The 12,765-nt window shown below is 35.4% G+C and overlaps 1 protein-coding gene and 1 pseudogene across 1 annotated transcript; one reads left to right on the top strand and one right to left on the bottom strand.

Annotated features, from left to right (window-relative positions):
* The first annotated feature begins 1,430 nt into the window (after window positions 1–1,430).
* LOC116114428 lies at window positions 1,431–2,701 on the top strand. Its single transcript, XM_031400576.1, has 3 exons — window positions 1,431–1,771; window positions 1,868–1,912; window positions 2,010–2,701. Exons 1-3 carry the CDS (start codon window positions 1,486–1,488, stop codon window positions 2,150–2,152), a joined length of 474 nt encoding a protein of 157 aa, XP_031256436.1. The 5' UTR covers window positions 1,431–1,485; the 3' UTR covers window positions 2,153–2,701.
* A 4,222-nt stretch (window positions 2,702–6,923) lies between these two features.
* LOC116114333 lies at window positions 6,924–11,900 on the bottom strand (annotated as a pseudogene).
* Window positions 11,901–12,765: the final 865 nt, after the last annotated feature.

Raw genomic sequence — 12,765 nt, 5'->3', positions numbered from 1 at the left:
AGTTTACATTAGCACCAACAAAAAGGTTTCCATTTTATTTTATTTCATTTTTTAAATTGCAAATAAACATACAAATTGTTTTAGAAATAACTTTTAACCACTGATTAGGAACCCCACCCCAACGCTTTAATCAGTTAGACTGGGACTCGGGGCCTTCATCGGTTTAACCGACAAAGGTAGAAAACCTGTCCTCAAAATTACAAACACCCCCTGCTCCTTCCAATCACTCCCTCTCACATTCCTGCACTTTCTCCCTCATTCCGGTGAATTTTAGTGACTAAAATCACTCTGGAACCCTCCATTGGCCTCACTGACATCTCCCCACCGAAAACCCCAACACCCCCGACCTTAATTGCTCGCCAATCGTCGTCAGCCACCCTTAGGGTTTCGCAATTTTACTTTTTTTTGGTTCGTTCTTGATGCTGAAAATCACCCCGACCCCTCCATTTGCCTCATCGGCATCTTCCCACCAAAAACCCCATCATTCTGAAGGCCAATTGGCCGCCAATCGTCACTTGTTTATAGGGGTGTTTTTTATTGGATTTCAAACCTAAATGGACTAATGTGTATTTACCAGAGATGTGTATGTTAGATTTTAAACCTACAGAATAGACGGTTAAACCCTTGATCAAACCGGTTAGACAGGTTAAACCGTGACCTGATCATCTGACCTAGTTGTCAAACAGGCCAGGTTCCTAATCATTGCTTTTAACATTAAATAACCTCATCTAAATAGGGATTTATAAAAATGATCTAAATTAAATCTATTTCTATGTTTACCTTATTTCTATCTTCTATCAAATTAAGCAAATCTATATTTACTAAATTAAAACAAAACGTTAAAAAGAAAATAATAAACAGGGAAGTAGTTTCCAATTAGAGTGGTTGACAGAAAAGGAGGTAGCACTACCACCTGGGTTGAAATTTATGGGTAATTAACTGGCCATCCAACAACTAAGGTAACTAACCCTTACTATATATAACGTCTCTCAACAAACAACTCTAACATTCTATTATGTATCTTAGTCAATCAATTAATTTTTTTTTAAATTAATACCATCATATCATTTTAATTCCTATAAATTAATTCTATATAAGATACTGACTCATGCGTCTGCATTATTCATAAATAAATAAAAAATACACTAATTTGTATTTTCTGTTTCACGGGTCCGACTCAGTCTCAGCAAAAGCCATAAAGCTCCTCCAACAACAGACCGGACCACTTCACTTTTTTTTTTTTTTTAAATATTCCATTAACTGAATTATTATTAATAATTAAAAAAAACCCAAAATATATAACAGAAATATAAAATATAGAAAAATGTGATGGTGCCGGTAATGTAACGGTACCCCAAGACCAGCAATAAAAAACAAGCCACGCTTACCTGTTCTTACCTCAATAACTCAGAGGTCAGAGCACAGCTCAACAGCAGCTCGCTCTCTCGCTCTCTCTCTCTCTCTCTCTCTCTCTCTCTCTCAGCCATGCATAGACAGTCTCTAGGCTCGCCGGTTTCCAAGCTCCACAGCCATGGTGGTGGAGTTCCTAAAGAAGATTCTCGTGTAACTGAACTCGTTTCTCCATCTTCTTCTTCGTTCACCGACGACGACCAAAGCAAGACGACGAAGCCTCGCCGCTTCTCGCTCTCACCGCCGCCTTCCTCATTGTCATCTCACTCTAAATCTGAAAATCTCGTTCACCTCATTCCTCTTCTCACTCTCTTTTGCTTTCTTGTCCTCTATCTCTCCTCTCACTCTCCCTCTCAATCAGGTAATTTTTGTTTTGTCAATCGACGGCTTCGTTTTAATTAACTGAAGTTTTGTTTGATTTTTTTTTTTTTTTTTGGTTGTTGCTGTTGTGTTTCAGATTTGGCTCAGTTTAACGGATTCAAGCGGCTTTCAACGCACACAGGTATAAATATAATGCAGGATCAATTCAGCTTCATTTTTGGTTTCTGAAAGTATTTTTATTGTTTTCGTTAATTTATTTATCTGTTTTCTGATTGTAGATTCCAGTGAAATGGAAGATGTCAGCCGATATGTTGAGCTGCGGAGAGGCGATTTTTTGGCGATTGGAAGTCTGAGAAACTTACAAGAGATTGAAAAGCATGCTCCAAAATATCGCCCCCACCGAAAAATCGCCGATTTTTAATGCACATTTCCTGGTTCATAATCTATCCCTTTGCCTTGCTGGCTTGCTCCAGCTCCTTCTTATCACTCTCGCACGTGTGCTTACGTCTGACTATTTTTTTCACGTGTGAAATAATATGAATTCATTTGTTAGGAAACCATTTCGCTCAATTTTATGGCGCTTGTTGAACTGTTTTTTTGTGTAAATTTTGTGGAGAGAAAGGAAATAAATAAAAATAATGAACATAATTTGTTAATAATTTAATGTTAACGTGCGCTTGAGAGGGAGGTGGCGTAAGTTAGCGGTAGTGATTGGAATCCAGCTGGATGTTCCGACCGTTAGTTACTGCAACCTCGAGTTCGGAAGACAGCTGGAATGATGTGGTGGTGGTGGAACAGAGCGCATTAACAACTCTTAAAACTCTCCTCTGAGACTAATCTAACAGTCAGATGTAGGCTCGTTTGGTGATGCCTCCAGAGTCCAATTACACGTGTAATTTATAGTATTGCATTTTTAATTTAAGATAATTAAAGTTGTTTTGCATTATCATATTTTATTTTCCATGTTGATTATTCGTGAATAAAATAATTTTAATTTTTTTAATTTAAGAAGTACAAACGTGAATCTGCCACCATAAATTGTACCTAAATGCCTTGTTCAGTTCTGTCTGACGAGTAATTATTTAGTATTAAATCCCTTTATTAATTATGGTAATTATTGTTATTGGAAGTCAAAAGTTTCAGGTTTTGGAACAAGGTAACTTTATGGTAATTGGTGAAGAGAAATTTTCAACGTTTTGATTCTTTGAATGAATTGATTAACAAGTAATATATTAAAAAAAAAAAAAATAATTTTTTAATTTCACGAGAATTATATACATTGTTTTCCCTTATATGCATGTACACGTGTCGAAATCTGAACGCAGTACTAAAGACAACGCGATGACATAAAAAGTGTCGGTCACGGTGGAATCTTTAACCTCGGGTTCTCATTGTTTTTGACTTTTGACAGCGAATGATCAGACCACTGTAATTCCATGATGATAATCACATGCCACGACATTGTGACAGGTGTCATTATAGCCCACTACATGTATCATGATTTAAGTGGAACTTTTATTCATTGGACCCACCACAAAATATGACATATGCAGTAGGTCCAACGGAAATAAGAAAAAGAAAAAGTGTTTTCTAAAGGCGATGACGATAGATGCTGATGTACTGTATCATGTCCATTATTGACCTTCCGTTGAGATGAGGTGCGTGTGATGGACGGTGTGTGATTGGGTTTGAAAGTTTATAACTTAGCTTGTAAGGTGTAGATGGAAGAATAATTTTTAATGTAGTAAATAATTGAGCATATAATTAATGATTGTGGATCCATCCATCAAAATAATGATGATGATCATCATGATTAATCCAAGCCAAACTAATATGCCACCTCACACTTTCCTTTTCACAAATTAATTTGATGGTTTTGGATGACGATTTCGTGGGCTCCTCCATCACGAGTGGAGCTTAGCTTAACGACATCTTCTCGTGGTTTGTTTGATGCTCATAAAACATGTTATACCCTTGGTAAATTTCATTTCCTAACCTAAATTTAATAAATCAACAAGTAAGTAGCCAAGGTGTTCGGTTCCGAGTATTCTACATTTTTTAAAGAAATCAGAACTAGAACTAACGGTCCCTTGAAATTTAAAACTGAAACTAGAACCGACGGTTCTAGTTCCTAGTTACCCAGAACCAGAATCTGTAACAATGGTTTCGGTTCTGGGTATCCTGTAAAATTACATGACCCCCCAAAAGTTTTTAAAATGGCAAAAAAAAAAAAATCCTTAAAAACTTACAAATACCCCTCACCTGGTATTTGTTAACAAAAATAAAATTACAAATTACAAATTACATTACTTTGTAAAAATAGATTCTCAAAAGTCAAACAAACTTATTTTAAATGTTATGAAATATAAATATAAATGTATTATTTTCTACAAAAGTTTTTTTTAACCCCCTACTATTTAATTTTATTTTATATTAGTCTCAGTTCCTGGTTCCGATTCCAAAAATTTGAAACCGGAACCTACCAGTAGATGGTCGGTTCCGGGTAGGAACCAGAACCAAACCTTAGGTACCTGCCAGTTCCAGTTCTAATAATCGGTTTTTTTTAACACCCCTACCAGCAACTGCATTAGGGTATAAGTGATAATAGCTAGAGGATAAGGTTGATAATACTAGTAGTAATGTATTTGATAATTTGACTATTTGGGAGTGTTTCTGGATAAACACTTTCTATTCAAATAATTTAAAGGCTTTCTACAAAATTATGGAAATCGTTTTGTCAAAAAATATTTATCAATCATTTATACATATATTTTAAAAAAAACAAAAAACACTTTAAATAAGAGTGTTATCTGGAAGAGTATATACCAAATTCGTCTACAAAAATACATATAAAGAGCTTAATTAATCCCAAAAACCAGTTGTGTTCAAAATTTCAACCAAAGAAGATTAACTTATAATAATTTTAATAATTATTTAAAAACGTTTCAACATGTACTAAAAATGTGTTTGACAAGTAATCCTCTATCATGGGCTCCCACAAGCTTATAAAAATAATTAAAATTACTAAGTGATTTACAGAATGTTGTATTATTAGGAATCTTATATTAATGGAAAGATAGATTACCTTGAAGATTGTTGAAAATATTTAAGAAAATGTATTTGATTGGTTGAAATAAATTAGTGGGTATTTTATTTAAATTACTAAATTGTCCTCATATTAAATATTATTATTTAGATTATTACATAACCCCATATATTTAAAACTTAACAGAAACAACCCCATAATAAAAGTTTCAAAAATCAACGAATGCATTCCCACCAACCTAACCACTGCCAATCGCCGGCACCCGATAACCCAATGGCCTTTGTGCATTGCTTTGGCCATTTCCGGCCATTGATTTGGCCAGAATGGCTAGTTTGTGACAAATTTGGCCAAAAAACAACCAAATTAATTTGGTCATTTTTTACCTGAATAGACTTGGCCATTTCTAGCCAGATCTATGGCTATCTGACCCTTTTTTGACATCAATATGGCCAGAAACGACCATATCGGAGACTCCTAGCCGCGACCGATGGTGGTTGGCTAGCTGTCAACGGTGGTGGCTATGTGGCAGTGATGATTTGCAATTTGTTTTAAATATAAGGACATTATTATCCAAAAACTTAATTAAACAGGGGTAAAATTGTAATACCGAATTAATGTAATTTTTTTTTTTTTAAACAAGAGCATTATTGTTCAAAAACTTTATTAATAAGGAATAAAATTGTAACAAAACTAAGATTACCATGTAATCTTAAAATACTTAAGAAAATGAAGATAATCATATTACCTCTTATACTATCAACAATAATTACTATTAGTTTTGAAAGATTACAGGAATCTTATATTACTTGACAACCAAACTTGATAATCAAGTAATATAAGATGATATTATCTCAGTAATTCAACATTACTTCCAACCAAATACACCCTAAAAGATATTCAAAATTCCTATTTTATTAAACTTATTTATTCAGAAACAGATATACTTATTAATTAAGAAATGTTTTGCATTTTTCATGATTAGCTATTATTAAATCTTTTACAACCTTAATACTCACCCTAACACATCCTTTAGCAATAATAATTTTTGGAATATATAAAATGGCCGAACTTTGCTGGGTTTCTACAGTAAAACATTGCGGTATTTAATGACACCGTCAAAACGGTTGCATAGATCGCTGATTGGTGGTGAGTGCAACTATGTCGGCGGTGCCAACTAAGTTAATTCAAAGATATTTTATTAAATTAACCTTTGTAAAAACTGTAGTTGAATTCTAGTAGCTAAAATAAATCTACTTTTAGATTCATTTTATAAAACAAATCATTTCATAAACCAGCTTGTTATATAATTACTTTTTAAATTAGATTAAACTTCATATCCAAGTGGTATTAAAGATTGTTTAAAGCAAAGTCTAAACCTAATCTTTTGGTGCTTTATTTTGTACATATGCTTCTTTATAAAGACATATTGAATAAAATTTCTAAAAAGATATATATATATAAATGGTATCAAGCATCAAGCAAATCTTTTGTCCGACAAGAAAGCTTTTACTTTCTATTGGAGAAATTTTTTAATAAGATAATTATTTCAGTAAATAAAAAATACATCATCACAAAATTTAATAATTGGAGATAAACTAAAATAAATACTATTGATTATTAAATTGCAAATTGTGATATATAATGGTAATAGATAAAAAGGGTTTGATTTTTTTTTTTTTTTTTTTAACTGTAACCCAATGTTGATAAATAGAGTTAAAAATAAAATCATCCACGAAGTCAGAAAGTTTGCGACAACACCCCTGAAATCACGATTTGATTGAGATTATGTAACGAAAATATCTCAAAAAATTTCTTTAAAAAATAAACACTTTTTTTAACGCAAAAGACTAATCATGTTTAACAAAAGGAATTACTTGTGCTGTAAATCCCCAGGAAAATTTTATCCAATAAAAAATTAATAAATAAAGCAATAATTATTTTGGGAAAAAAGTTTTTCTCTTTTACATTTCCCCCCTTCATTTATCGTACAAATATTCTAAGGTGAAGAGTGAAGACCTGAAAAGATCTGGACAAAAGCATTCCTAGAGTCCCACATGCACATGAATATTACAGCAAAGTAGAAAGGAAATTATCAAAGCAGAAAGGAAATTATCATGTCAGGATCATAGAATCTCGAGAGAAGAATTCACATACCATGATAATTTTGGTACTTGGATGACGTGGCATACCCTTTCCATGTTTTTTCCTGCAATTCAAAACCATGATAATTCATAGGCTGGGACTATTGAAAGTATCCAGAAACTAGAAATATTTAGTGAAAATACCATCTCCAATTTTTTGTTCAAAGTGTCTGCCGTGAGAAAGTTTCCAAGCAGTGCTATCTGCATGAGTTATATGTTTCTGTTTAATCAGAGGGAGACAGATAGATATGAGAAAACCCTGCATTCAATATTTTCAGTACCTTTTCACCCAGTATGACTGGTGGAAGTACCTTGTAAGGACATGTGCCGCAGCGAAAAGCGTCTCCTAGTCCACACTACAAAGTGAATAAATTTATCAAACTCAAGCTACCGGAAATATGCTGCATAATATAAGAATTTAGGCAAATCTAATACTTCCAAGATTGTGAGAAAGATGACGAATGATGTTCTAAAACTCTGGTAATTTTAACACTTCTAAATGCTCCTAGGATACTGAATGACAAATGATGCTGATAGAAACCCACTCCAACAACTCAAACAATTGGGTTAGGCAATGCGTCTTTCTTGGACTTGGGTAGAACTTTTCTTGAAAAATCAGCTTGCTAAGAGAGGGTGCTCAAGCCTTTTATAATCCACATGCCCACTCTTTTCCCTTTCAATGTAAGATCTTAACATTCCACCATGCTTCCACAACCAACATCTACGTTGGTCTTTTTACCCCGTCAGCCTTTGTTGGGGTAGCAACTCGGGCCCAAGGTCAGCATGCCACGTATGCGACGCCCATGGGCACAGGATCATGCTCTGATACAAATTGATAGAAACCAACTTTAACAACTCAAACAATTGGGCTGGGCAATGAGTCTTTTATGGGCTTGGGTAGAATTTTCCTTGCAAAACCGGCTTGCTAGGAAAGGATGCTCAAGCCTTTATAACCCACATGTCCACCATTTTTCCCTTCCTCCGATACTCCATTAAGGCTGAAATAACGCTCCACTTGAAGATCTATCATGAGAGTGGGATATCCAAGATTGAATCTCGACCATCAACTCTCGGATGGTGCCCATTTCAACTCCCATTACTCAAACAATTGGACTGGACGCCTTTTGTAGGCTTAGGTAGAACTCTTCTTGGAAAACCGGCTTACCAAGGGAGGGTGCCCAAGCCCTTAATATCCCACATGCCTATCATTTTCCCTTCCAATGTGGGATCCTAGCAGATGCTTTGTGATAACCTAAGAACAGCACAGCCAAAGATAAAATCAACGACTAATATTTTTGAATCATTTCTTTTGCATGAGTTATCACTTGAATGAAACCCTGCTAAACAAACAAGCCCGTTTTGTACTTCATCTGGACCCAACAATATGAGAAGTGAGAACACTATGAATCTACGGTAATTCCCATGAAACCTCTCGGGTTCATTTAGGCTTTTGAAAACTGTTGGGTGTTGGTAAGATTTCACGAAAACTCAGGGGAGGTNTTTTGAAAAATTGGTTTGCTAAGAGAGGGTGCCCAAGCCCTTTATAATCCACATGCCCACCATTTTCCTTTTCAATGTAGGATCCTAACATTCCACCACGCTTCCGCAACCGACGTCCACGTTGACCTTTTTTGGGGTAGCAACCCAGGCCCAAGGTTAGCATGCCATGTACGCGATGTCCCGTGGGTACAGGATCATGCTCTGATATAAATTGATAGAAACTCACTTTAACAACTCAAACAATTGGGTTGGACAATGAGTCTTTCATGGGCTTCGATAGAACTTTGCTTGCAAAACCGGCTTGCCAAGGGAGGGTGCCCAAGCCCTTTATAACCCACATGCCCACCCTTTTTCCCTTCCTCGGATACTCCATTAAGGCTAAAATAACGCTCCACTTTGAAGATCCATCCGTACGGGCCTTCGCCTCTCCACTTTGAAGATCCATCCGTATGGGTCTTCGCCAGAGAATATCAGCATTTCCAGTTTTTGTCCACCAACTTTGCTCCGATTCTGGCCACTGTTTCCAGACCCACCTGCACTGTTTGGATGTTCTCCTTCATGAGAGTGGATATTTCCCGACGAATGAATTTCTCTCCTACTAGCTTCTTCTTCGTCTTTCCTTCGTATCCAAGATTGAATCTCGACCATCAACTCTCAGATGGTGCCCATTTCAACGCCCATTACTCAAACAATTGGGCTGGGCAATGGGCTTTTTATGGGTTTGAGTAGAACTCTCCTTGAAAAACCAGCTTACCAAAGGAGGGTGTCCAAGCCCTTTATGTCCCACATGCCCATCCTTTTCCCTTCCAATGTGAGATCCTAGCAGATGCCTTATGATATCCTGAGAACAGCACAGCCAAAGACAAAATCAATGACTAATATTTTTGAATCATTTCTTTTGCATGAGTTTTCACTTGAATGAAACCCTGCTAAACAAACAAGCTCGTTTTGTACTTCATCTGGACCCAACAATATGAGAAGTGAGAACACTCTGAATCTACGGTAATTCCCATGAAACCTCTCAGGTTCATTTAGGCTTTTGAAAACTGTTGGGTGTTGGTAAGATTTCACGAAAACTCAGGGGATGTCTCGTGAATTAACCTGAATTCTATGCTGGAGTGATCATTTGAGGTTCACCATAACACAATTGGGTAATTATGGAAATTCATTAAGTTTTTGGTTTCTTTTATTTACTTCAAATAAAGTTTAAAAAAACTTAAAGATTTACACTTACAACATAGAAATATATGAGAACCAACCTGGGTACCTAGAGATTCCAGTGAGAGGAAACTTAATAATCAATAACCAAATAAAAGTTCATAAAAATACATACATTACCACATGCTGATTGAGGATTGTTCAGCTGATCCCTGGAGAGTCCTAATTTCTGTACTATCTCCTCAGCCTCAGCTCTCCCACAAGTTCAATTTTTGCAAGCTTTCCTTGTGCTTCCAACTTCACAATCACTAAGTGCACAAACAATTTATTCAATGAATGGTACATAATTTACTTGCAAATTTCACACAAAAAGAAAGTTCACAAATCAGAAATTTTGATTTTTGCTATCTTACTAGATGGGAGCTGGGGTTTCTTCAAATCCTCTTCCGTTAAGAGGGCTTCTTCATCAATCAAATCATAGTTATCATTGATCTGAACTTTGGACAAACTTTTAGGGGCCTTCTTTATTGGAAAGGATGATCCAATTTTCCGAGAAGGTTTCTTACCCTTAACCTATGAGAAAAGAGGGAATATAATTTCAAATTGTAATTTGTAAAATAAATTATTCAAATAATCATACTCTCAGCCAAATGATAGAAACGATGGCAAAGTTTTGATATCCTGATATTCATCTTGTTGATGGAACTATGGGAAGTTGGAACCTGGTGCAATGCTTCCCAAGTTCATCAGTATGATAAACAGTATATCAAACAACAAATTCTTAACATTGTACACAAAGTCAATGGTAGAGATTTGCACACACCAACTAACATTTTTGTCTTAACATCTTGAACAAGAGAACAACACAAAAGGAAACTAAAGCATACAAATAAATTATCTTGGGTTAACAAGAAAAAAAATAAACGGAGTCCATTGATTGAGCAGTAATGTCACTATTTTTTTATTCAAACAATTGAAGTATACAAGTAAAAGTTGAGAAAACATTATAATAGTTAAAATAGAGAAGGTGCCCATCTCTTCAAACGGAGAATGTCTGTCAATCCTTTTCTTGTCAATTTAATCCTTAACCAGTAAGGACTCTTTTGGATATTCGATTACAAACAGAACTTCACAAAGCAGAGGGAAAATATAATGTCATTAATAACATCAGGTGAAAAAGAAACTCATCCCAAAAGATTGACCAACGTCAGGTGGTGCAAGTGATTTTAGTTGAAGACATTATGATTATGTGTCTAGAAATCCTACTAACAATAACTTGTGCTCAAGAACAGAGACTGCCTGTGAGAAAGTCCATATGAGATTGCCAAGAGATCAATGAAAAAAACACTGCAGAACATTTACCTTAGCTGCATCCTCTTTATCACATTTTATGTTCTTGTAAACCACAGTTATCCCACCAGGTTTTAGTACTCTTGAAATTTCTTCAAACAACTTATCAGGAGGAAATTCAAGTGATCTACAGCTGGAAATGACAATGTTTATACAGGTAGACTCCACTGGTAGCTGACCTACATAAGATGAACAAATGTAATACCTGGATGTGAGCAATAAACTACCATATAAAAATCGAACAAGGAAAGAAGGAAATTACGCAGAAAAATCCTGAGAATACGGGATCTTTTTATTCAATTAACATACTTGATTCATTTAAGAGCTAGTGGAAGTCTAAGCCACTGGTTGATAACTAAATGATTCACCAACGATTTTGCCCCAATGACAGATATCAAATCTTGAACTGGAAATGAAACAATAATAATTTTCATTGGGGAGAAAGAAAGTAAGAAGCTTAAAGGCAACAAAGCACAAAGGTAAATGGTTCCTCAATAATACATACATGATGTCATTCAACAAAAACATGACACGCTACAAAGAGATATCAAAAAGAGAACGCTTGAAAGACCACACAGCAGTGCAACACAACAATATTGTGACCGAAAGGAATTGAATTAAAATGAACAAAGTGAAACCTAGCAGAGGACTAGTAATATTAGTTAGAGAAGATACTTGAGTGATGATTTGGGGGTCACATTGTTCAACTGCTTCATTACTGATCTCCCTAATTACATTTAATTACATTTAGAACTTCACTCACTGGCAGGATCTCATCTTCTGTCAAAGCCAGCACATCTGTCTTCATTGCTCTTTTATCCTACAAAAGAATAGTATTAGCTACTCTAAAAATGTAATTGAACGTAGCACTATATATCACCATGTGACTTTAAAAGCAAATGATTTCCTTCTAAGGTGCAATCAGGTAGTTTTGCTCTACACCACCACACTTAGCTACACAATTCCTTCCTGCTATCTTGTGGAGAAACAAATCTCTGTTCCGACTAGCAAACATATTCGAAGGAAAAAGCAAAAGCTTACCTTTTGAGCCCAATGTTTGACCATTTAGAAGTGAAAAAGCATAATAAATAAACTTTTTTGAGCCAAAGAACAAAACTCTAGCCACCAAGTTGCAAGAAATTTGTAATCTGTTTGTAAAGCTAGAAAGTATAAATGAAAAATCACCTGTTCTTCAGGGATCTCGGAGATACAAGACAGAATGAGGATGCATTCTCCCAGAGAAAAACCCTATAGTCAAAGGTTTGAGAAAGTTTTACTTTAAAGAGGGTGATTGGTGCTGTGATGGAAACAAAAGATTTCCACGTGAATTGAATGGAAAAAAACAAAACATGAATCCATAGCTTTCTCCACCTGTGATTCTCCCATTCATTCAATTAGTGACTCATATGAACCAAGTAGGTAATTTGCCCCTACCTTCAGGTTTTGGTTCAGTGGGTAGTAAATTTTGTGGCTTTACTTTAAGGTGTTCCAAATTCATTTCTAAAACTTTTCGGTATTGGCAAACCCCCATCAGTCCCCCTCACATGGAGAGTGTTATTAAGGGTTCATGCAGTCATCCTCAATCAAATACCTCTCCTCACCAATCATTTTCTTTATCTAAGGTACCTAACCCCTTAAGACCACAATAATGATCCCTTAACTCCTTAACTCCATAAGAAAAAAATTGAATAACAAAAAAACAAAAAAACATACTGAAGAGATTTGTTAGGTCACCTGATGTACAAGATGTGAGATTAATGAGGAGGACTGAGACGGAAAGGGCTTTCAGAGATCAGTCACACTGATGAGCAAAACTCAGATAAAGAGTAAACATGCTGG

Source organism: Pistacia vera, unplaced genomic scaffold (genome assembly GCF_008641045.1).
Source record: "Pistacia vera cultivar Batoury unplaced genomic scaffold, PisVer_v2 Contig71, whole genome shotgun sequence".
In the NCBI taxonomy this organism is placed as follows: Eukaryota; Viridiplantae; Streptophyta; class Magnoliopsida; order Sapindales; family Anacardiaceae; genus Pistacia; species Pistacia vera.
The sequence above is the reverse complement of the archived record's forward strand: the minus strand, read 5'-3'. Positions and strand labels throughout refer to the sequence as shown.